This window comes from Capra hircus, chromosome 21 (genome assembly GCF_001704415.2).
Source record: "Capra hircus breed San Clemente chromosome 21, ASM170441v1, whole genome shotgun sequence".
NCBI classification, from domain to species: Eukaryota; Metazoa; Chordata; class Mammalia; order Artiodactyla; family Bovidae; genus Capra; species Capra hircus.
Window position 1 is genome coordinate 21287246 of NC_030828.1, and position 26376 is coordinate 21313621.

Below are 26376 nucleotides of genomic sequence, written 5' to 3' on the forward strand. Positions count from 1 at the left end.
CTGGATTCACGTGACCTCGGATAACCTTGTTCAGAGACGTCACCAAGGTCACATAAGTAAAGCAACAGGATAACTCAAAGACCCTAGAGATCCCAAAGACTCCCAGAGACCCCAAAATAGAGGTGGTCTCTGAAGTCAATTCTTCAAACCTAAAATTATATATTAAAAGCATAATGGTAGCATCACTGTAATCAACAGAGAAACTTCCAGAGGACCATGATGAAGCAGCCTACCCTCATTTGAGTAGTGAGTTCAGATCTGCATAGACACGTCTTGTTGAACCCAGAGTGGAAAGAGCAAGCACTTTCCCCAGTGACAGACCATTGCTGGGGATCTTTCTAAAGGAGATAGGCTATGCCACCATTCTTGGGACCCTTGTGGCTGGAGGCTATACTACCTGCCCCAGACATTGACAAGAGCGTCTGTCAGGGTTCAAGCAAATGCAGTCATGTTTCAACATGTGGTCTGAGTGACAGGGACTCAAACTCCTATGGTAACAGCCAAGTCACCTCATGAGTAGCTTTTTAGTAAAGCTAAAGCACCTTTAAGCACTTCTGAAAATTTGATCCAGTAGTTTTGAACTATGGCAGATTTATACTTAATATACATATCTATTAAGGATAGATATTTTCCTTGTACCCACAATTTCCTAAAATTCAAAATATTCTCTTTTGCAATCCATTGGGAAGCTGGAGGAATCTAAAGAGATATCTGCAATTATTAAATATCATCATATGTTGATAAAGGACCACAGCTAACACAGAATAGAATGGACACTTATTTCTTGACTCTCAAATCTTATTCTCCAAGTCCCTGGGGCATGTGGGCTGGAGAAGACAGTGAAGAATGAGGTTTTGGACTTTCCTGGGGGTCCAGTGGTTAAGACTCCATGCTCCTAATGCAGGGGGCTAAGACCCCATATGCCGTGAGGTACAGTCAACTCTGCCCCCCAACCCAAAAGAAAACAGAACAACAAAAAAGAATGAGGTTTCACTGAGCCGCCCCAGAGCTCACCAAACTCAGCAGAAAGAGAACCACCTAAGTGAAACGCCAGCAGAGCTGAGAGGTACCTGAGCTGGCGGGCTGTGTGCATGCCTGCTCAGTCATTCAGTCGTGTCTGACTCTTTGCGACTCCATGGACTGTAGACCACCAGGATCCTCTATCCATGGTACTATCTATGGTATCCAGGCAAGAATACTAGAGTGGGTTGCCATTCCCTCCTCCAGGGGATCTTCCCGACCCAGAGATTGAACTCGCTTCTCTTGCATCTCCTGTATTGGCAGGTGGATTCTTTACCACCAGGGCCACCTGCGAAGCCCAGTGGGTTATTATCTCTAACTCAGACACAGTCATTCTCACTCTACGATTTACTAACATGCCACCCGGCCAGGGACCACCAATGGCTGAGCCACCAGGGGACACAGGCATGGTCCCGATGGAGCAGGGACCACTTACCAGAAGAGCCCCTGATGCCGAGGTGAGTCATGGCAGCGGGAAGGTTGCCCACGCTGTTCCCCACACTCATACTCCCAAAGAGGTGGTCACTGGTGTCCAGGGAGGCTGGCAGTGGTGCCGAGTAGTGCAGGTTGGTTAGATCTGGCAACGACCCCCCAGTGTTCAGGGTTCCCAGGAAGGGGGAGAGGCCCATGTTTTGACCATTGTGTGGGAAAGTGCTGAAAAAAAGAAGGGTTAAGTATTACTTTCTAAAATGCATTTGGCTGCTGGGGAATAGGATGTGTATGATACCTTTCCTTGTTCAATAAAAGCCGTGGGTAGCAAAGATTCAAGTCCTCGTGGAGACTGCCTCTTCCTTGTTCTGAGAGTGTGATCTGCTTACCTGTAATGCTAGACTAAGGATGTCATCTATGCCCGCGTTACAGGAATCTTTTCTAAGACAAGATTAGTTGCGTGTGTGTGCTTTTACTGTTTTCCTTTGTCAGCATTTTTTTTTCCCTCTGGAATGCAGCTGCTTTACAATGTTGCGTTACTCTCCACTGTACAAGGATGTCCAGGAGGGAGGGGATACACATATAGCTGGTTTACTTCACTGTACAGAAGGTTAGATTATTGATGCAAAAGTACTTTGAAAATTGTCAAGCACTGTATAACATATGAGACGCTGCTCTGCATTTATTCAATTCTTTTGGTTACATTTCTAAATTATCTTTCCCTCCCCCCCCAAAAGGATCTCCTGTATCAGCCAGATACCTTCCAAAGCATACTTTTTCCATTAACAGTTTCCATAAACTTTCAAGTGAGAAAGAGATGTGACCGTTCCTTTGTCAGGATCGGTGGTGCGGCTGCTCTGAGCCCAGGCACTAGGCTGAGTGCTGGTGGGAGGATGATGAATGAGCAGGGCGTGTGCAGTGTGAGCAGAAGTACAGACGGGGGCCCCGCAGGCCAATTGTTTAAATTTTTTAAAGTTATAAATCAAATCAATAAATCTTTAAATGAACTATCTTCTATGTTTCCATCTTGACAGATTGTACCTTTATAACAGCCTGGAAGGCCAGATTCAAGTTTAGAATTCTCCCACTCCTTGGAGCTCTGTGCTAGAACATGCAGAGAGGCAGCCCTAGCCCGCAGTCCACTCCCTACCTCCCCAGCCCTGTCCTGCACCGCAGACCAGGCCTATGTCTTCCCCAGCCCAGGGACCCAGGTCTGGCCGCTCCCCACATCCCCTTAGCCCCTTGGACTCCTTACTCCACGGGAGTGGAACCCTCTGAAGTGTGGGCCCGGGGAGGGGCCACTGAGCCCAGGGCTGGGTGGGGGCACTGCTCTTAGCGTTCACTGACAGGCTGGAGACAGACAGGTAAGGCAAGTGACTGCAGTATGGCAGGAAGCTCGCTGGTCCAGGACTGATACGAGTGTCACTGGGAACGCAGAAGCAGGAGTCGTGGTTGTGCGGACGGTTGGGGAGGGAGGGCCTGGCGAAGCGTGTGACCCTGTGCTCATGGAACAGCAGGCAGCATGGCACGGCCAGGGCGCTGGGCAGAGTGCGGAAGCGGGGGCAGATGAGCGGGCGAGGGAAGAAACAAGGGCGTGAGGACAGGCTGTTCTGGAGAGTGTGGATCAGTGCTGGCAGGAGACAGAGAGCCCAGGTATGAGATGGAGAATCACAGTTTAGAGAGGCCCCTGTGGTTGTGGTGTGGAGAGCTCCTTACAGGGGCAGAGAGGGAGGAGGGGAGAACCGGTTAGAAGTGACTGTGCGGTCCACATCTGATGTAGGAAAAGAACAGAGTGGGTGATGGGGAGGAGAGTGGCTGGAGGAGGGGCCCTCAGCCAGGATGGGAGGAAGGTGGTGAACGTGATTGAAGACCCTGACTCAGCACAGCACACACAGCGGAGCACCTTCCGGGTGCAGGCCACTGGCATCAGGGCCTCAAGAGACTTGGACAAAGCAGGGGAAGCAACCATAAACAAAATAACTTGCAGTATAATCCGATTCAGTTGTGCAGTGACGGAGCCTGATGGTACAAGGCCTGGAGGGTTGGGGGAGGGGAGATTCCTGAAGGATGTCAGAGCTGAGTTGGAAGGCTCAAGAATTCAGATGCTCCAAACGGGAAGAGGGAAGATCGTTGCAGGCAGAGTTCCCAGCACGGGTGAAGCAGAGACGCATGTGACTACACTGTGGGCACTAGGAACTTGGCCGCCACAGGAAGGTCAAGTTTGGAGGGGAGATGTGATGGGATATGGGCCTGGAGGAGGAGGCAGAGAGTACATGAGGCTTAAACTGATGACAAGAAGCCAGGGGAAGGTGGAGAGCGCGGGAAAGACACACTCATCCTTAGGCCAGACTTGGGGGAGGGTGTAAGAAGCGGGGCCTGGAGGCAAAGAGGTGAGTAGTGCTGCCGCTGAGCAGTGAAGACAAAACGAGAGCGTGGAGGCGGACAGATGTGGAGAAATTCTGGAGGTGTCTAAGGAAGTGCTCAAGGGTGACTCCTGATTTTCTGGCACGGGGACGGGTGGAACCACCCCCACCAGGACAGGGAACAGGGAAGCACACGAGTAGACCGGGGACAGGGTAGGTGGTGTGGGTGAGAGAAGGACTTCTGCTGCAGATGCTGAGCTCCGGCAACACGGGAGGGCGTGTCACGGGATGTCTCTCGAGGAACGTTCTGTCAGAACAGTGTGGGAGGGAGCCAGGCCACCGCGGGCCGAGGAACAGACAAGCAGGAAGGGAGCCTCGAGGGGAAAGCCTTTCAGAACGTGTGGCTGAGAAGTCTGGAAGTGAGAAGAAGGAACTAGAAGGGAACGCAAGGTCAGATAGTACTTTTCGGTGCAGGATCCTTAAGTGTGATTAATGCAGAGAGAAGACCTAGGAGACAGGAAAGGTAGAAAACACAGAAGCGGGAAGGATAAGCAGGAGAGAGGCTTCTGGAAGGGCCAAGGACATCGGGTGTGAACAGACGGCCAGTTGGGTCCCTGGGACTAGAAACCAGGAAGGATGGCATGTGGGGCTGGGAGGCATGGAGTGCGGGGTGGGAGGAAGCTGGGCGTTCATTCCTGCTGCTTCTCTTTTCTTGGTGAAGTAGGACTGGGATCACTGTGGAGGCTTGAAGAGAGAAGGGGAAGTAGGAAAGGGGTCCTTTTGGGGTGAGGAAGGAGGATGATTTAGACTGTAGAAAAGCTGAACGGGATACCTTGTCTTCCAGACAGCTGGTTGCAGTGTTAGGGCGAAGGACTAGGAAATAAACTGGCAAATGCAGAGCTGCTCGCTTTGCGGGCAACGGGCTCTCTGGCTGGGTGCTCAGAGGGAGGGAGGAAAGGCGAAGGCAGAAACCGCATCTGGTAGCACAGAGCAGGGACGGAGAAGGTAACCATGACAAACACAGGCCGTCACCGACATTCAAAGTCCCTTCCCTCTGCTGGAGAGGAATATACCCTGTAACTTTCCAAATTCAGCTGCTAGAGCCACCTCCTGGATCCGCTATAAGGCAGACGACGTACTCCCTGGTTCACAACTCTCCAACGAGTCCAGGTTGGGCTGCACCTGCCTCCATGCTCTGCAGGCATGCTCCTGCTGTTCCCTCTGCCCTTCCCTGCACTGCATCCTGGACTCTGGTCACAGTCATCGTATCAGAGAGGCTCCTGCAGACACCCGCGGTCGCCTTTCTCCTTACTCGGCTTTCTTTTTCCTCACTGCGTTTACCAACACATGACATGTATTCATTGGCTTGATTGTTTTCGCCTACTTTGCTCCATAGGAACCTCAGCTTGTTGAGAGCAGGCACCTGTTCTGTTTCGTTCACTGCTCTGCTCCAGTGCCTAGGAGTAGGGGGTCAATAAACACCAGATGAACAGAAGTCACGGGACAGAATCCTACACCTAGTGTAAGAGCAGGGAACCAAGTTTTGTCACCTAAGGAACCCTGGTTTCAAAGCTCTTGGGGGCGGGGATGAGGAGTTGAAAGTACACAGCCCCTTCTGCAATTTAGGCCTGTGGGGCCTCCATCACCCATCTGCCTGAGGATTGAGCCAAAATGAATTCTTGAGAAGAATCTTCAGCCCTAGCTGTGGGGACCACCTATACCCCAGGCGTGATGGTCTCACCAGGTGGGCATCCTAGAGGGCATTTTGACTTTCTCAAGAGGTCAACCCTGATCTCAGCTCAGTGGGCTGTTCATTGCATGAGTTTATATTTAACCAGCTGAAAACAATGCCTGCGCTCCCATTGCTCAGGAGGGTGGGCCCTGAACTCAGTGCTGTTAGACAACAGTGAAGGCTTTACAGGGGAGATGAGAAAGAAGGACGGCCTGAGGTACTATAGCTGGAGTTCCTCTGCAGACTGTCAGACCATCTAGAAAGCACACCTGCGCTCAGCTAGACCATGCAAGAGGCCAGCCTTCAAACCACACGGTTTTGGCTTTGGAAGAGCTGCCGTTTCGAGGTTTTTGTTCCAACCCTGGGGGGCAGCCTCGAGGGTCACTGGGGCCCCCTCTGCCCCCGTGCTCTCAGGACCCCACCGTGCACCCCAGGGCTCAGCCCTCTCTGCGAAGACAGCGAGAGAGGGCCCTCCCCATGCCTGTGTCTCAGTGAGTGCGCCTTCATGGGTGTCAGTGTGCGGGCTTCATCAGCTCTGTTGTCTCCACGTCCCTCCTTGGTCCCATCTCCTCAGGAACATTTTAATCTTTTAGTACTGCCCATGTTTTTTTGTGAAAGCTGTCTCTCACATTTTTCAGGGAGTGAAGCTGTACACTTCTAAATACATTAATTAGCTGTTCCACAGAAACTCCTTTTAATATCACAAGCTTTCCTATTTATTCATTTTCCATTAGTTTAAAAAAAATGTGGTAAAAATAAAATGTACATAACACAAAATCTATCCCTTTGAGGTTCATGGTTTTGTGGCATTCGGTACTCTCTTAGGTAACTTCTGGGTCACCAAGTCGCCAGGGGCCCACGGATTCCAAAGGCGCGAGGCTGGTGGGCCCCCTCCACGCCTGCAGGCCCCGGCTTCCTCCAGTGGGGTTGTTTGCTTACCCAGAGTCGGTGATATTATTCTCAAACATATTTATGGCAGTTTTACTTTTGCAGTTATGTCATATAATTACTTTGAACAAATGAAATATGCACATACCAAAAGAGAGCTGCTGTTTTTGTGAAAATTCAGTTGACTTTCAACTTATACGTAATGTGTGAAATTTCTCAGTGTTCTCTGATGAAGCAGCAAGACGTTCCTTTCGGTAAAACCTTCAGGACGGCCCTGAAGCAAGAACTGAAAGAACATCTCTTACCTGCCACCTCCCACATCACAGGATCGAGGGCGCCCAGACAGGGACTGGATCTGGGGAGAGACATAGGAAGCCAAATTCAAGTTTTCAAAAACTGTCATTGCAGGTATCCTGGGGCTCCAGTCAGTGCGAGTGGAGCGCCAGCATAGAAGCAGCATCCTCGCAAAGCAGCAGTTTAAGTTTTGACTAGACTTTTCCAGGCATAAGGGAGGCATGATACTAATAAATTTTCTTAATTTGATCCTTCTAGATGACTCTCTTCTAAATGAATTATTTTCTTGTAAAAGGCCAATATGCGTCCCATAGAGCTTTTAAATAAACATTCATTTTCTAACGAGCCTCAGAGGAACAGGAGAAAAAAGAGACATGAACTAGAGTGAAGAAACAGGAAATTAACATCTGAAGAAAAGAAAAATTTCAACTAAAATCTAACTCGGTGGGGGGGGGGCGGGGATTTCTCTTTTTTTCCCTTGTTTTTTAAAATCTACTTTATTTATTTGGCAGTGCTGGGTCTTAGTTACGGCTCACAGGCTCTTCAATCCCAGCTGTGGCATGGGGGGCCTTTCAGTTGCGGCTTGCAAACTCTTAGCTGCAGCACGTGGGACCTAGTTCCCTGACCAGGGATGGAAGTCGGGGGTGCCCTGCATTGGGAGCGGGCAGTCTCAGCCACTGGACCACCAGGGATGTCCCTAGAGGGTATTTTCATTTTGTTTATTGTCCCATCCCTGCACCTCAAAGTCTGGCAACAGGTACTCAATATATACTGGGTTGGCCAAAAAGTTTGTTTAGGTTTTTTTTCCTAGGATATTATAGGAAACCAAACGAACTTTTTGGTCAACCTACTACATGCTTAAAATAAAAAAAAAGAATGAACCTATTGACTCATCTCTTCTCACAGAAGTGATTTATGGAGAACTGCAAATCTGTAACAGCTAGGGGAGATGAGGGGAGTTCCCTGGCAGTCCAGTACCTAGGACTCAGTGCTTTCAATGCCTTGGTCCTGAGTTCAATCCCTGGTCAGGGAACTAAGATCCTGCAAGCCATGCGGCACAGCAGAGAAAAAAAGAACTAATAGAGATGAACACTGCTTTCCCTAGAGAGTACCTTTCCCTGGTGCTCAGAGAAGACTGGCTGTCTCTGACCCCTCTGTGGGGAAGACACAGCTGTCCTCTGACAAAGGCCTCCAAGACCACTGGCGCCTCTCGTGGAAAAGGACAGTGGGCTTCTCCTGTGTCTAAGTATGTGAACTTTTATATCTCTTTCCCCCCAAAAGACCAAATATCAAAATACCTGGCTTTTACAAAAGGCCTTTCCAGCCCACCCTAATGCAAACAATGACTTTGGTAGACGTGGCAGAAGAAACTGGCCCACAGGACGCCTGCCCAGGCAGCAATGACCACAGCACTGAACCGCCAGGGAGTGCCCCTCATCCCACTCAGCTCTGACGCACTTGCAGTTCTCCATTAATCGTTTCTGGGAGAAGAGCTGAGTCAATAGGTTCATTCCTTTTTTTATTATTATTTTTTAGCATATATGTATGTATGTATGTATGTGTATATATATATATACACACATATACACACATATATATATACGGTTGGCCAAAAAGTTCATTTGGTTTCCTTTGGCTCAGAGCTGGGCGGACGCGTTGTCTTCTTTCAGAGGTGGCAGATTCTGTATGGAAGAAAGCCTGACTTGGGTACCACGGGACCCCCCTCTCTTCCACAGCAGGTGGGTTAACAGGAGAGGGAGCTGGGGTGGAGACAGGGACAAGTACTCAAAGGCTCTTAGAAACTGTTAAACAGAGGACTTCTTTCCGACTTCCAGGTGACTCAGGTCAAATGGGTTTCACTAAAGCAAGGAGTTATCTGGTGAACCAGCCATTATGGACAGAAGCTAGTGACTGGCAGCTGGTGTTGGCTACAAAACAGAAAAATCTGCCTCTGACTTGTAACTGGGTTTCAGCACTTCCTATAATATGAAAGAGATAGGAGGGACCAACCAGTCTTTCTGAAAGAGGGAATTCATATGGGAACTAGAAAGTTAAGAGATGGTTATGCTAACCCTTCGATACAATTATGCTTGTTTTATTTGAACCATCATCCCCTAGTATATTCTTCTATCTTTGTCGCCAGACTTCTGCTCTGCTTTTTTTCCCCCAAATCCCCTGTAGGATTTGACACTGACCTCTGAAGGGCAAACATTCAGTGACAACGAGGACAGCTGTCCACCTACCTCCTTGGTCTCCCACAGCTGCTTTGGGAGTGGCTTGGGGACGTTCAGTAGGTTCTCGTCCCTCAGCGGGCCGGGGAAAGACACCACTGAAGGGGAGAAGAAGCACAGTCGCCGCGTTAGAAGGCCCCCCACTGCAACCCCCACCTCTGGCCCAACAAATGACCTTTGTGAAAACAGCTGAGTTAACATATATGGACTGTCTACTACAGATGGTGTTTTGAGTATTACTGTGGGGGATGCATGGGTGAGACGTGAATTCAGCCCCTGAGGATTTCGTACCCTACACATGGGAAAGGGTGGCATGTGGATACCCATGTCTGGAAAGAGGACTGGGGGAGGCTCAAAAGGTCGAAGGGCTCAGTGCTGCTCTGGGTGGACCAGGAAGAGCCCAGTCTCTAGGGCTCGGCACTGAGGCCAGCCTTTTAGGGACACAGGAAACAGCCATCCCCAGAGAGAGAGCAATATGAATGAAGGCTGAGAGTGAAGGTGATGGACAGCCACTGAGTAGATAAAGGAGAAGGGTGGGAAGGTCAAGGTCAGGCCAGGGAGGGCCTTGCAAACCTGGCGAGGAGAGGACGGAAGAAAAGGGATGAGGAGGGACCCACAAAACTCCAGGAGAGAGGGAATGAGGAAGGTAACAAAGAGAGAAGAGGAATATTCCATGGAAGACAAGGTGGCAGTGAAGATGCCTGGTCCTGGGCTGGGTGTGGGGCAGAAAGAGGAGTTGAGAACCCAGAGGGATGAGGAAATCTTCTCCAGGGGATCTCCCTGCCCCAGGGATCTAACCCAGGTCTCCTGCATTTCAGCTGGATTCTTTACCATCTGAGTCACCAGGGAAGCCCCTGAAAGATAACATCAGATGACAGGAGAAGTTGCAAGGGATGCGTGAGATGACTTAAGGCTACTTCTCATGACAGTCTGGTCACAAGAATATGGCTGGAATGGACTCCAGCACTGTAAAGGGGATTGTTTCCTTGGAGAAGTTCATTGCTTTTTGTCACTTCATATCCAAGACTGGTTGTAATTCTTCAAAGAACTCACTGGGAATGCAAACAACCTTGCAGCCATCTCTTTATTTCTGTCCTAGTGAATTAGATATTTATTGCTGTTTCAACTTTTCATGATTTTACTCCTGGCCTGAAATGGCCTTCCCAGAAAGGAGCATATATGATGATGAAAGAGATTTGCTTCTGGCACAGGAAGCTCCTCATTTATCACAGTCCCTGTAAGTCCTGACCCCTGCGGTGTATAAACCTAATTTAGTTGTTCACTTTCAGATTATGAAAATTAAATTTCAGATTATAAAATTTTAGGGAAAAGAAAACAGTGCCTGGTACTGCATGAATAAATGAGCTGTGTCAGGCCTTCATCTGTCAATAGCTTCCAGAGTCATTTAGGAGATCCCCAACATTAATCAGCTTTATGAAACTCATTATCTTCTGTAAGGCTTGCAATTTCATTTTGCAATCACTTTGCATTTTCCTCACATTATTTATATCTGTCGATTACTGGCTCACCAAACTTTCTAAACAGGCTGAGAAAGACAGCTGAGGAAGGATGGATACTGGAACAACCAATGGCTTAAGTGTCTAATCACTATTCTCGTGTGATCACAACTTGCTCCCCTGTACAGCCCTATGACTGTGGGACCATGGGGACCCAGATGACAAGGAGCCTCTGTAGTCTAACCACACATTTCCCTTCTCGTGGCCTTGATCAGGGCTGGCCTTAACTTTGTAGAGCCTCTCAGAAAAGTAAACAAGTCAGCAGTTGTCAGCATTTTTGGGAAGTCCAGAAAACTTGAGTATTAACTAGATCAGATGTTAAGAGGAGGTTATGTATACTACAGTCAGCATCCCACTCAGCACAGGTAGGTGAAATCAGTTCATTACCTTCCCCATGCACGTCATTCTCACCATCACAGAAACCTAGTAGGAAAGAAAAAAACACTATTATGCGGTGCTTTCACCTTTATTTATTCATGAATTAGTAAATCTTTCTGATTCAAATAGAATTTTGAAAATCCCAAGGCAATTTTGGTATAGTGATGTTCACTCAGAGGGCATCAGCATTTATAGTAAACTTAAAATAGATAGAGCTAACTTCCAACCAGTCCATTCTAAAGGAGATCAGTCCTGGGTGTTCTTTGGAAGGAATGATGCTAAAGCTGAAACTCCAGTACTTTGGCTACCTCATGCGAAGAGTTGACTCATTGGCAAAGACTCTGATGCTGGGAGGGATTGGGGGCAGGAGGAGAAGGGGACGACAGAGGATGAGATGGCTAGATGACATCACCGACTCGATGGACTTGAGTTTGAGTGAACTCTGGGAGTTGGTGATGGACAGGGAAGCCTGGCGTGCTGCGATTCATGGGGTCACAGAGTCAGACATGACTGAGCGACGAACTGAACTAAAGTCTAAGGTTGGCGCCTATGTACTTTTCTTTAAAATTATCTCCGTCTTTAAAATCTTTTACTGCCTCTGTCCTGAAAGAAGAACAGTTTACAAAGTCTGAGGACCTCTAACCAAATCACAAAGAAAAGAAAGAAGTAATATAGGGAGTGAAGTAAAAAGGCACAAAGTGTGAGTCGCTCAGTTGGGTCCGATTCTTTGTAACCCCATGGACTGTAGCCCACCAGGATCTCCTGTCCATGGGATTTCCCAGGCAAGAATACTGGAGTGGGTTGCCATTTCCTCCTCTAGGGGAGCTTCCCAACCCAGGGATTGAACCCACGTCTCCTGCAGCTCCCGCACTGGCAGGTGGGTTCTTTACCGCTGAGCCAGCTGGGAAGTCTATACACATATGTGTATCCCCTCTGTTTTGGAGAGACTGTTCTTGCAGCGGAATGTGAGGTAGATTGAAAGGAGAAAGTCGGAAGGCAGGAAGACCAAGTGAAAAGCCTCCATAACAGTCCAGACAAGAAGGAAATAAGTGGGGTATTTATTGGCAGCGAGGACAGAAAAGAGGCGGCGGATTTGAGATACACAGCAGGCGTGGAATGAACAGGACTTGGCTACTCAATGGGTGTGAGGGGTGTGGGAATGAGAGTAATTAAAGACAATTAACTCCTGGCTCAGAGTTTCGGTAACTAGAAGGATGATGGTGGCAATAACCAATGTGTTAGCACCAAGTTAATATATAACCAAAATATGTGAGAAATGGAATGTTTCCTGCCATATCAGTAAACAAAGGCTGTCACAGTCACCAGCGATTGCAGCCACCAGGGAACTCAGGAAGGAAAAAACACCTCCATCTACCAGCCATCAGACTACAGCCACTCCCCATGGTGAGCCCTGAGGAAATTCAGGATGTGAAAACACAGGGCACTGGCCCCGACAGCTGAGCTGCACATGAAAGGAAGGATTTCAGGGAGCCTGGACGCTTGCACCTTCCCATACACAGGTTATCTGGTTTTCTTTAATTAACCACAATCTTTTGATGTTCAGACTACCTGCCCTTTGTTGCAAAACTCCTATATATCCTGGCTCCTTCTGTCGCCTCCTCAGAAGAGTCTCTCAGAGCTATCTGAAATGCCATCTCCTGGCTGCAGTCCTCATTTTGCCCAAATAAAACTTAACTCACAGCTCTCACGTTGTATAGTTTTTTTTCAACATATCCAAGCCTGGATTTTTACTATTGGATGAAAAATATCAGATGATACAACTATAAATACAGGGATAAAAATAAAAGGGAAGGAGTTGTGAGTGGGTATCCAGAAGCAGGGGAAACATGGAGCAGCCCCGCAGGGGACAAGCAGCCACAACCAAGGCTCACGTGTGCTCCAAGACACCTCGCGGACTAGGAGCCGCCAGGGGCTGACCTCCTGAACGTAACTGAGGCCGCCTTCCCTCTTCCCACCCTCATGCCTGATGAATCTATAACACCTCCCAGCACAGCCTGGATCTGCGGAACAGAGGTGGAGGCAGGGGGCAGAGTACTTAACTAGAGTGTCTCTCTCAGGAGACCTCCCCATTCTGGGTCCTCCTGCCACCTGCGTGACACTTCTGCCCCCTCTTTAAATCTCCGACACCTTTGCCATCCCCCTCTCCCTCCCATCTGTGCAACCAAGGCTCACCTCTCTCTCTCGTTTGTTTAGTCACTCAGTTGTGTCTGACTCTTTGCGACTCCATGGAATATATAGCCCACCAGGCTCCTCTGTCCATGGGATTTCCCAGGCGAGAATATACTGGAGTGGGGTGCCACTTCCTTCTCCAACAGGCTCATTTCTTTCAGGGCTATTTGCATTTTAAGCCTTCATGGTGCTGGTCAAAGGTATAGTATTACCTGCGGTAAGATCACTGGGGTTCAAGGCAGATCCCCTTCCCTGGGAAGGAGCTCAGGGCTGTGTTTCTTAAGGCTGGTGAGACTCAGCCTCTACAGCTCTGGGTGCTAAGACAACCATCATGCCTTGCTCTGCCCTTAGCTCTAGACTGCTACTTGAAAGGGCAAGGACCACCCTGGCCCCTTACTCTACTCGCTAGTGATGAGCAGAGGTGAGTTAGGTACAGTCCTAGTCTACAGGGCAATAGGCAAGTGTCACAGAGTGCCATCAGGCTTACCCATTCAGGGGGTATATGTGTGTGTGTGTGTGTGTGTGCATGTGAGTATGAAATGATAATTAAACTGCACATGCTGCTAAGTTCTGGATAATTAAACAAGAAGAGAGAAATTATAAAAATCTTGCTTGGTTGCATAAAAGTCTATTTCTCTCATTTCCATCAACTCCTCACCATGGATGCCTTGTCGCACAAATTGAATAACCATTATGAGAATTACTAACCATGTATCAGCCTAATGACTGTGTCTTCTTGGGACATAAACTTTTGCTCGTGAATGTATCACAGCTTTCTGCTCCTGTAGTTAAGCTGTCAGCAGATGCTCCCTTATGATCTACTCAGAACCAAAAAAAATAGTGGGAACATTAATTGAAGCTACATCACTATGCTCAGGAAAGATTCCCAGGGAAAAGGCAGTTCTTGCTTTCTGCTTATGGAGTCTAATTCCCAGCTTCAATTATAATTTTTCCCATCACTTTTAAAATCTTTACTTTATTTGGTAGCTCCTATAATAAGAAATACCTTTTTGCAAAGCTAGTCGATATTTTTAAAAGTCTGAAAGGAAAGCAAATGAGAAACTTTCATGAATGACAGGGGGAGAGGGGAAAGACAAGAAACTATTTAAAATAGCTCCCACCAACAGATAGAATTCTCCAGAAATAATTCCTATCCTTGGAGACTTGAATAATATTTTAAACACACTGGCTTTCCCATGTAAACACAGCCATATTTGGATGTGTTTCTGAGTTCTGCTGTACTTCCAAGGCAACTGAAGCAGGGACACGGTTCAGACGTCCAGGCTGGAGGTCGGCCTGCCTTCCTCAGTTGTCAGATACCGGGGTACAAACACGGCAGGCTCGAGCTGCTGATGTGAAAAGTAGGGACCCTGGGACTCTGCTCCAGGATTTCCTTCTTTCTTTCTGCCTTCCGTATGGCTCCGTTGTAGGATCAACACTGACACTCTGTTGCTTTTCTTATTTGTCCTCACTCACGCCTTCTGACACTTCGCACCTCTTCCCTTGCAGGCAACATCACTCTTAGGGTAAATACTTCACTTGATTAATCACTTGCTTTAGCTATTTCTCTTCCTCTCTGCATGCAGGCCTCAAAGTCCTGTTACTTAGGATTTCCTTGTTCTCTCTAGGCCTTTAGCCCTTTCTAGAGAAGCACACACTTTGAACAGAGGGCAACACGAACACAGGAATGGCAGAGGCAGAAAGGCAGCTCTTTCTCGGGAATTCCAGATTGAAGTCTATCAGTCTGGTTCCCTCCCAATCCAGGGAGACTAAGACCTTGCTGCACCTTTTTTAGGCTTATATATTCTCCCCCTCTTTTTCATTTTTCTTTTTTTGACCATGCCATGTGGCAGACATGTAGTCTGCCAGGCTCCTCCATTCATGGGATTCTCCAGGCAAGAATACTGGAGTGGGTTGCCATTTCCTCCTCCAGGGGATCTTCCCGACCCAGGGATCAAGCCCACGCCTCCTGTATCTCTGTATCACAGATGGATTCTTTACTGCTGAGCCACTGGGCAAGCCCTAAGCACACATTCTGCTTTTTTTGACCATGCCATGCAGTGGGCGTGTGGGATCTTAGTTCTCCGACCAGGGATTGAACCTATACCCCCTGCACTGGAAGTGTGGAGTCTTAACCGCTGGACCACCAGGGAAGTCCATAGGCTTATATATCCCTACGCACTACTTGTAACTACCGATGCGGAAGCTAAACTACTCCAGCTTCCCATAGGTCCTACTCCTCTAAGTGGTGAGTGGTGGAACCACATCCAGCTTCAACACAGCTGCCAGCTTTACTCTCACAGCCCCCTGTGTGCACACAAAGCTCGACGGCCCCATCCTGTCCTCAAGCAGCTCATACTTGACAAACTGCTTGGGTAAATGGAGCATCTCTGAATCGCATCAAGGGAAGAAATACAGCATTATCACAACACGTACCGGGATGATTAAACCCCATCCCTACTGTATGCAAGGAAATAAGACCCAGAATGGATTCCTCAGAAGGAATAGGGACTACTCAGGCTTTAAACTATCTAAAAAGTAAAAGAAACTAAAGGCTAGTATTATCTTGGCCAAAGATGTATTTATTCTCGTTTTCAGACCAAACACACGGCTCTGTTTGTGGACAATGGTCAGTGTGCACATGGAATGGCTATTTCAGGACCCTTGTTCCTGATAGAAATAAACCCCAGAAAGGCAGGCTTGGACGGCATCTTACTGAACCAAACGTGATTCAGGTGCAGCTTAGTCAGTGACTAGAGTGTGCTCTGTATGCATAAGCCACCAAGTAATTCCTCCTCACTCTCCATCACTGAGGGCTCCTCCATGCCTGACTCTGTGTGGAAGATAAGACCATTAACGCGCTGACTGCAGGAACTCTACTGGGAGCAGCCCCTCACACAGCTGCTTCACGTGGGGTTCCTGTAAGAGCTTCCCCGGCAAGACCCTTCGTGGGGGTTGCTCTGCTGCCCTCAAGAATAAAAACCTCTATGATCCAGAGTTGCTATGCACCACATTTTGATGCCTTTTAAATACCTTGATGCCTGTCGCACTAGAAATGCTTTCCTATTTAAAATAAAAGTTAATTTTTTTTTTTTTCAAAAAAAAGAGCAATCTACTTGGAGCGGAAGAGAAGCACACCCATGGGAGAGGCGGTCAGTGGCACGATAGCCATCTACAGGGAGGGGCTCCAGGATTTTGGAAGGACATGGCGGGTTCTGGGCTCGCAGAGAGAGGAAGGGTAAGGATGGCTCTGCAGACATGAGGACAAAGCTGAGGGTGCTGGCCAGCTGAGTCAGGAGTGAGTTAAGAGAGGACCAGATGGCAGCAGGATGAAGCAGTTCTGGAACCCAAGGCAGTTCACAGACTTGGGGGGGAAGGGTTGGTGAGTAAGGAGAAAAGGGAGTGAGGTGGGCACAGGCTGCCTGATCCTGGGGTCCCTATCGTCCCAAACTGGGAGATGTGGATTCTCTCCTAGAGGTGGGGGAGTGGCACTGTGACTGGAATCTGATCAGATTTGGGTCATTCTGGAAGCAGATGGCATGACTCTTTCCCCCACTCCTGGTCACCCTGGGGAGGTGGGACAACCACCTACAGCAAAGTGGGCAACAGGTGAGCTCCCGCTCCTCTGGCCCCGGGCTGCTGGCCACTGGGGGAGTCAGCATCCCTCTGGGGTTTGGTCTGAATAGACATGGCCCCCCAGAGAGAAGCCACTTCCTCTTATCAGGGGGAAAGGCGGCATCCACCTCCCTACGTCACTTCTGCTTTTATTTCTCAGTTTGTCCAGATCCTGGGTGGGAAAAGGGCTTTCAGAGAACCCGACATAAGACTGGATTGGGAAGACAGGAGATTGCAAATAAGGGGACCAGTTAGAAAGCTGCTACGAGTCCTCATAAAACCGATGAGGACCTTACAATGGGAGAGTGTGCAGGAAAGTCTGAGGGCCAAGACACGCCAAGGAGAACCTGCAGAGGAAGAGGCGGGAGGGAAGGTCCACTCTCATCTCATCACGAGCACACACACACCTCCCCGGCCAGGAGTTGCTTCCCGGGGAAGACGAGCCAAGGAAAGGCACACGGTGTAAGCTTTTCTCTCCCCCCCACTCCCCGAGGACAGAACAAGACGGTACAGAAGTGGCTGGCCTCTGGCCTATGTGTCTTACCCACATACGAGGTAGGCCAGGCCGACTGGCCCCCTCCTCCATAGGGGTCCTGGGGCTTGGTACTCAGAGCGCTGGTGTGAAGAGCAGAGTCAGAATTGGTCCTAAGAGGGAGGGGTGGGAGAGAGAGTCTGGCTGAAAAACGCATTTTTCCTTAGTGAAAATGCAATATTCTTTCCTGAAAATTACCAATGGGAGAGAAAGCAAGAATAACAGATTTACAATCATCCATAAAATGAGGGGTTTGGACCTACCTGCAATCCCTTACAACAACATCAGCCTCTGAAGATGACCCACACCCAGAAGACAGCAATTTGTACTTGTGAGATCTCACACTTTGAAGCTAGTGGCCTAACGATATGGTTCAACAAGGAAGACACTGGATTCGCGGCTTTCTTTAAGAAATGTTCCATCTTTCCTCACAACTCAGAAGATGGCTGTGGCCAATACAGTCTCTGCAGCTGGGCTAGATCTTCTCCATCTGGGAATAATTCCTCCCCCAGGAAGGATCACCAAAGCAGTGGCTTTCCAGCCCTTCCAGGGAGAATGCAAGGTCGGGACGATTTTCAGACTAACCCTAACGTGTTCTCTGCCCTTTCACTCTTGCCCTCATGAGCACAGTAGCTTTCCAGAGGCTTGTGACACGCAATGTCAATGCAGATTGAACGCACAAGCAGAGGATCGAGCTGTCTTCAAGAGATACATAAAAGGGACAACGCCTCTCTTCTCAGTGATTTAGTTTGTTTCAGAAAATATAACTGTGCTTACAAAAATATGATTTATGTTGACATAAATGAGTTTATTTATGAGTAATGAGTTTATTATTGCTATTTCTAAGTGTATTAATAAGTATCTTCTATAAATCTCTCAATTTAATTTCCAATATCAATAGCTAAATACAAACAAATGTACCCACACGAATAAATACTGTTTGAGGGCCTCAATGGTTTTTAAGATTGTGACAGAATTGTATGACAAAAACTGGGGGGAGTGTGGAACTATAGCAAATTTCTGAGATTCTCCCAGACAGTTGCAGTTTACATGCAGCTTTGACTCCAAGAGATATTATTTACTTGTCCCATCAAGGGTCAAACTGCCAAAAAAGAACTTGTGTGAGGCTTCAAATTAGCCTAAAATGCTTCTCTGTGGGCTATTTCGGGTGATGGCCTTCTGCAGCCACTAAGCCCTGTGGCTGGACTGTGCACCATGGCTAGGCTGGGTTTACACAAAAGACAGGCAGTTCAGAACCAGGATGAAGCAGCAGCAAAAGCAAGGACTCTGGGACCGGGGAGCCTTGGGTTCAGATTCAAAGAGACTCAAGAGAATATCAATCAAATGCAGAGAGACAACTAGGGAGATGTGAATACAGACTGGGTATTAGATAATATTAGGAATTATTGTTAATTTTGTTAAGTGGAATAATGGCATTACAGTTATGTTGTTGTTGTTGTTGTTGTTTAAAGGTTCCTATCAGCCTTATAGTGTTAGAGATATTTGCAGGTGAAATACTCTATCTGGCTGGTGGTGGGATAAGGGTGGGAAGGGCAGGGGATAGGGTAGACACAGAAGCTAAAAGATGGGCACATGGAATCCTTGTAACACTTTTCCCTTTTGTGTATGTTAAAATTTTGCACTAAAAAAATTTTTTTTTTAATCCCAGTTCCATCACATATTAGCTAAGTGACCTTGGACAAGTCATTTGTAACTTCTTAGAACAGAAAATCATACTCATTCTTGTAGAATGTGATCAGGATTGAACAAAATGACCTAAACACTGGGGTCAAGCTTGAAGTTCAAAACGGTTATTGAATGCTTATGCTTCCTTGTGTTTCTTATGTATCTTATTTAATCCTTGCAACCATCCCTTGATGTAGGTACTGTTATCTTCCTTTTTCCAGATGAGTAAAGTGAGACAGAGAAGCTATGCAACTTGCTCAAGGACACAGAGTAGGAGGCAAACTCTGTCATTCACTCAGACGTCATGTTCTCACAGCTACGTTGTCCTGAGCAGGTGTTTGCTACATGGTGGGAGATTCAGGTTGCTTTTTTTTTTTAACACTTTGTATAAACACAACCCATCAATATAAGAGTACTCTGGCAAACAAATGATAGATTAAAAAGCAGCAGGACCATCAAGGTGATTTGCCTTCTTTAAAGTTTATTTCTACTAGAAAACAAGCTATGTACCTGTTTAGTGCAGATGTTAGCCTGAACCCAGGGTGCTTCTCTTCCTTCCAAGGAGGCTGCTGCCTTTAAAAACCAGAATAACATAAAAAGAAAAGAAGTTCAGTCCACAAGGAGCAAGGGAAACCTCAGGCCTGGGTTTGAGAACCGGCCCTTCTACTCACCCAGCTGCACAGCTGATCTCTCCAGGTCCTGTGATTTCTGACTTCTATGATAAAAACTATCAGAAACTCGTGCGAATAGGGCGAGCAAATGAGCCAGCTGGGCATGCAAGGAGGTTTTTGGTCTTTTTTTTTTAAACGACAAGCACTTTTGAATGCCTTTCGAAATACTTCAGATCCATGACCAACTCCTCTCTGGGGATGTGAGGTCTTATTCCAGATATGTGAAAAACTACCCCTCATCACATACCCAGAGTGTGTGCATAGGGGATGCCTGGCAAACCCTGACACAGAAATGCTGCACTCCTCTACAGAGTTCCATAAAGAGGAACATAACTGCTACAGTAATCCAATGTTTGAAAATATTAATCTAACTAATCCTCATGCTCTAGAAAGCATAGGACATTTTTCTCTTAAATACAAATTTTTTACAATCTCAAATTGGAAATATCTTTTTATGATTTAATTAAAGAATCTGCCTGCAATGAGGGAGACCCAGGTTTGATCCCTGGGACAGGAAGATCTCCTGGAGAAGGGAATGGCTACCCACTCCAGTATCCTCGCCTGGGGAATCCCCATGGACAGAGGCGCCATGGACTGCCAAATGCTTTTATGATTTAAAATAAGATACTGTGTTTATTCTACAATCACGGATCCCAAGATTCTTAAGGGTTGCTGAAAATCTACTTGCAGTAGGGGCCCGCTGTTACCCTCTTCATACCTGCCTTTCCCAGGTCCTGACTACATTATCCACAGCAAGTGCTGTCAGTATTTGCCCCAAGAATAGATGGAGAATGGACTTCAATCCAGGGAGCTGGAAGTTTTCAACATGTCCATTTCAAACGCCTCTTAAATTTGACCAGGCGATCTGAAAATGGTATCTTGCATCCACTGGATGTAAGAATGTGTTCAGTTAGCTCTATATTCTGTCCCCTTCAGTACTATTCCAAAAAATACTCAATTTGGGGGTACATATTCTCTACATATAAAAATACTCAAAGAGACCCTAAATCAAATCCACTATGCAAATTACAGTTTTAGGAGCTTACTATCGCCTCTATTTCTTCCAGTAGCTTACCATGACACCTTTATATATTTAAATATAATAATACCAAATCAGACTATCATATTGGTCAATGTATTCTGAATGTGTTTCTATTTGGTCTTTAAAATGAAGACTCAGATTGATTTAAGTAACTTTTAATTTTAGACTTTCATATAAGCCTATGATTATTATGTGGAGAGATTTAAGTTTTATAAGTGAAAACAAGAGTCTGTGCTTTAGATTAGAAATTTCTAAAATGACATCTGAGGTGGGTAAAATAAAGAGAGACTGTCCAAGCACAGCACATGCCCATCATATCTTTGCAAATATGACTTGCTTACCTGGGCCAACTTTCATCCAGGGGCTGTGAGGCGTAATTTGCTCCAAGCGTGCTACCATCGAAGTAGAAATTTCAATCAAGGAAAACTCAGACGAAGGGGAAGCTGAGGCAGAACTGAGCAGCTGGAGTTGTGCGGAGTTCAGCTGCTGAGTTTTCAGTTTGTATCTTTATCTCTATACCCGACAGCTCTTCCTCCTACTTTGGCTTATCAACTTCCCCTGGAAAAGTTCATTCCCCTATCTCCTAACCAGCACCATCTTTGCATGATTCATGTGGGGTGCTTCTTTCTTTCTTTTTTGCGTGCCCAACCTCTTCTACTTTCAAGACCTGCCTGCACCCCAACCCGAAACCTGGTTTGGCTGTCACTCTGTGTAGGCCTCCCTGTCCCACAGAATGTACCCACACCCAGCATTTCCATTCAACGTCACTTAACCCCTGTGACTAGCTCAGGGATGGGTTCATGGGGAAGAAAGGACTGCCCCCAGCTGCGGTGGTGAGCTCGGGGACCATGTGGGCCTGGGTCTATCTCCCTGGAAGTCAAGGTACAGGTGGCACGCCCCCAGATCCTGAGTCTCAGTGCTATTGTATGGACCCCTGGATCTAGCCCTCTGGGCTTCTAGTAACCATAAGCCAATACATTTCCTTTTTCTTTAAGTTGAGGGTTCCTGTTTCTTATAACCCTAAGAGAGCTACATTAGGTTTGTGGAGAAATGTGAACTTCCTTAGATGGTCAGGGGCCCCGTTTCATGGATTCTGTATTCTTCACTGGGTCTAGCCTGCCTTAGAACACATTCCAGATGAAATGCAAACAGGGAAAAACAGATGGGATGCTACACTATATGTGCTGAGTACAATAGAGCCGTTTGGTTAATTTAATTATACGCATAGAATACCTTCTAAACACATTCTAAGTCATATTATTCTCCTGTGATCTTCGGTGATTCTGTATAAAAGAAGCCATTACCATCTAAGGCTCAGGAGGAAACGGAGGCCTTGATGGAGAAGGAACTATGATGTAGGCAGAACCTGGCATGAGTGAAATAGGGACACTGATGAACTCTTAACGAAATGTTTCTCTGCCAGAAGCACTATGATCACAAGTTTCACTTCCTGTGCACAAGTGTGGTCAGCTCTAGTTACCTTCTTTCTTAATCTGAATCTTAGTCAATGCAATAAAACAGAGGTGCTTTCAGAAGAGAGACCAGACGCTTCTTCAACATTAACTATTAGGCTGTGCAGGAGACATAAGAGGCGTGAGTTGGATCCCTGGGTCCAGAAGATCCCCTGGAGGAGGGCATGGCAACCCACTCCAGTATTCTTGCCTGAAAAATCCCATGGACAGAGAAGCCCAATGGGCTACAGTCCCCGGGGTTGCAAAGAGTTAGACGCAACTATATCAACTTAGTACATATGTATGCACGCAAAGTACAGGTCGGAATGGACCACAGTAGGAGACAGAGAGGAAAAGGTGAAGAGACAAGAATGCCTCTGGAGGAAAAACGGCAGTGTCTTAGTTGGCAGAACCACTAGGGAGAAGGCACTGGGCCCTTCTCTTTTCAGCAGATTTTAATGAACCTCTGTCCAGAAATACTTAATTCTGAAGTAGAAATTTACCACTTCTCTCAGGACACTGCCACCTTTAAAGTCATTAAGTCCACTTATCTAGAACCAGTAAACAAAATAGAACATAGTGGAGTAATAGTCGTACAATGATCAAACATCGATCTTTTCAATGTTGAGGAGTACGTGGTGAATTTCTGAAATTTTAACATGACGGGGCTGAGGCATCAAAAGTTAAAAGATGTGACCTCTGAGCTCTCCCAGTTCTCACCATTCACGTCTCACTTAATGGATATTCAAAACCCAACACCTACTGGCATCAAGAGATGCCCTAACGTTAGCTATCACTCACGTCAGTTTTTGCTGTTGTTCAGTCACTAAGTCGTATCCAACGCTGCGACCCCGTGGACTGTGGCCCACCAGGCTCCTCTGTCCATGGGATTTTCCAGGCAAGAATGCTAGAGTGGAATGCCATTTCCTTCTCCACGGGATCTTCCTGGACCAGGGATTGGTACATGTCTTCTGCAATGGCAGGCAGATTCTTTGCCACTAAGCCCCCAGGGAAGCGTACTCATCTGTGTGTGTGTGTGTGTGTGTGTCTGTGTGTGTGTGTGTGTGTGTGTGTGTGTGTGTGTCACTCGGTAATGTCTGACACTAAGCCCCCAGGGAAGCCTACTCATCTCAGTGTGTGTGTGTGTGTGTGCGTGCGTGCATGCGTGTGTGTGTATGTGTGACTCCATGGACTGTAGCCCACCAGGCTCTTTTGTGCATGGGATTCTCCAGGCAAGAATACCGGAGTGGGTTGTCATTTCTTTCTCAGAGTGTCTTCCCAACCCGGGCCTCCTGCACTGCAGGCGGGTACTATACTGTCTGCTTTACTGCCCCTCGTGTCAGTGGCTTACAGCTAAACTCAACAGAAGCAGCTTTTAGAAAACGTTTATTTGCTCTTCTGAAGATCTGAGAAAACTTTGTTCAGGTGGCTTTAATCACTCCACGGTACTGATATGCCTCGAAGAACATCCTAAACAGACAGAAAAAATACCCTTATTTGTAAACTAGAATTTACCATTCAATTCAATGAACATTTCTAGAATGCCTGCGAGTTTCCAGGAAACAAACAGAAGAGCAGCCTAGGCTATGGGGAAAACAAGCCAGGTCAGCCCCTCACCCATTATCACCTTGAAAGAAAGTGAAAGTGATAGTCGCTCAGCTGTGTCCCACTCTTTGTGACCCCATGGACTATAGCTTGCCAGGCTCCTCTGTCCATGAGATTCTCCAGGCAAGAATACTGGAGTAGGTTACCATTTCCTTCCCCAGGGGATCTTTCTGACCAGGGATTGAAACTGGGTCTCCTGCATTACAGGCAGATTCTTAACCATCTGAGCCACCAGGAAAGCCTCCATCACCTCAGTTAAACCTAAGTCAAAAAACAACCCACATTATAATGGATCTTTTGATTTATCCCCCTGTGCACTGCTTTTCAGCTCCTTTTCTGGGTCTTCCTCTTCTGCCTTCAACCCTAATGGTCCCAGAGTTTCTATGGCTTCATGGTCTCTCAGCCCACATCCGCCTGCATTGCTCTCAAAAGCACGTGATGGGGAGAACAGCCTCGGTATCGTGGGTACCATGTAGAGTGGGAGTAGGGTGGGAGGCTGGAGAGAGATTCCGGGTGCAGCCACTTTGGGAAGATCACCTGAGGAGATTCTGAGAGGCAGCCCCCTCCTCTGCCCGCCATGCTTGCCTTGCTCAGTCCCATCCATGCCTTTGGCTCCATCCATCACCCACAGTCCAGTAACTCATGAATCCATACTTCCAGCTTGCCACAGTTCTCATGAACTCCAAGCCCGCCCTTCCCACTGCCTTACTTGGCTTCTCCACCCAAACCATCCCAAACTCTACCTCCACCCTGACTCGTCATGCTGCCTCTCCTCTCTCCATCATATTCCAGTCCATCCTAAATAATGGGGGGCGCCCTCCACCCAGGCACTCAGGTGGAGGTGTCAGTCACCCTGGGCTGTTCTCTCTCCCCAAGGCCCTGTGGCTCTGCGGAGGAGAATCCTTCCTCCCCGTTCCTGCCCCAGTCCACCCACAAGGGACTCCTGTTCCTTCTCAGCTCGGATAATGTTAGAGGGGAAGGCCTCAGTCACTGAGAACGTTCTGCCCTTCTGCTGATGAGACAGGACATCTGTGGCCCGTTTCCCTGCACATGGGTGGGGTCAGTGAGCGTCAGAAACCCCACACAAGACCCACCCTGTCTCTTCCCTGGGCTCCCCAGTAATGGCTGCATGGCCCGGTTCTTCTTTTGGCTTCCTGTTCCCATGCGGGAAGGGCACCTGGGGCAGGGCTCAGGAGCAGCCTGAGGCGCCAGGCTCTCTCTTCCCCTCTGGAACCCTGTTTTCTGCTGGAGCTGTGGGGCTGGCCCGTGGTCGTCCACGCAGCTGGCAGGGTTCCTGAACTCTAGGTCTGCTTAGTAGAACCCACACTCACTGAGACAGGTGTCAGGGCCGGATTTAATATATAAAACCAGTCAGCATTTGGTTCCTTCCTAGTTTCTTAACCATGTCTTCACCATCGCTCAACTTCCTCTGGTCCTTTGGCTTCCAGTGACGTCCTGCTGGAATACATCTGCACGTCACACATGAAGGGAGGCACAGGAACGAGACCTTTTTTGGTTCTTGAATGTACGAGGATATCTTCCTGTTTCCCTCAGCACATGAGTGACAAATGGGAGATGGGTAGAATTCTGAAGTCTGACTCTTTCCCCCTTAAAACTCTAAAAACTTGCATTCCCTTTGAGATGGAAATCTTTAAAGGGTGTTAGGTAAAAACTGGGTTTAGTGATCAAGCAAGATTTGAAAACTCTGGGTTAAAGTTTCTTAACTGCCAGGCTTCTCACAGCCCTAATATAAAACTGTGAACCTTCCAGAAGAGACAGAGTCCAACATTTCTCAAATACAACAGGCGATGCCCTTCGAAGAAACAGTTTTGTCCTATAAACCAATGTTCTAACATTTTCATCTCCTTGTATGAACAGAACCAAAGCAAGGCCTGCTCCAAAGAGGAAAGCCACTCCTAGCTTTAGTGGATCTCAAGGCGTCTCATCATGACCATTCATTCTAGTTTTCCAGATGCAACACACGCTCCAACCTTGCTGGCAAATATAAATCAGAAAATTTCTAGACGTTTGCTTTTCTCTCTTCCTAAAAACACATCTCTTTGAGAGGAAGGCACTTCTATGAGTCATTAGTGTGTCCTCCTCCTCTTCTATGTACGACCCCCAGGTCTGAGATCATATGACAAATATGTAAATTTATGTTAATAGTTTGGAAACTCAGCAGGATGGTGTCTGGGGTACACGTTTGCTCCTTTGAGGAGTGAGAAGGGCTGCTTAGGACACAAGCAGCTGCAGGAAGGCGGGAGGGCCTCTCCTCTGAGTTCTCAAGCCCAGACCCCCAGTCGGGGACCAGTCAGCGCCTCGCCTCTGTCCTGAGTATGGCCTGGACCGGAGCTCGGCTGGGCAGTGCCCTGTCTCTGCCTGTGGTGGCCCCATGCCCATGGCAGAGCTCAGAGCCCACTGCGCCAGCCTTCTCTGTGGCCATGGCCACCCACCGGAGGAGGAACGCCCTGGTGCCAGCGCTCTGCTGCTTGTGTCTGGCCACACTGTTAGCGGTGTTCATTGTATTTGCAATCACTGTAGAGACCGACCCCTTCCTAAGCCAGTGCACCCGCTATCTAAAATAACACCCGAGCCAAGAAACAGCCAGAATAAGAAAATTCTGGGTACACGTCTTCTCTTTGTTCTAACAAAGATTCAAACCAGTGTTAATCCTTTCAAATGATAAAACTTCATTCAGGAGGTAATAGACTGGTAAGAAAGGCAACCATTTT

General features: G+C 47.5%; 1 protein-coding gene across 3 annotated transcripts in view; it reads right to left on the reverse strand.

The window, feature by feature from the left end:
• The window catches only part of CRTC3 (CREB regulated transcription coactivator 3), a 96857-nt gene that overhangs the window by 13380 nt on the left and 57101 nt on the right, over positions 1 to 26376 (reverse strand). For all 3 annotated transcript variants that reach the window (XM_018065967.1, XM_018065966.1, XM_018065968.1), the window contains 7 exons: positions 20930 to 20991; positions 19386 to 19448; positions 17202 to 17302; positions 10862 to 10897; positions 8970 to 9055; positions 6738 to 6787; positions 1457 to 1674 (listed from right to left, as the gene is read on the reverse strand). In XM_018065967.1, the coding sequence (XP_017921456.1) occupies positions 1457 to 1674; positions 6738 to 6787; positions 8970 to 9055; positions 10862 to 10897; positions 17202 to 17302; positions 19386 to 19448; positions 20930 to 20991 (616 nt within the window). The remainder of the gene's footprint in view (positions 1 to 1456; positions 1675 to 6737; positions 6788 to 8969; positions 9056 to 10861; positions 10898 to 17201; positions 17303 to 19385; positions 19449 to 20929; positions 20992 to 26376) is intronic.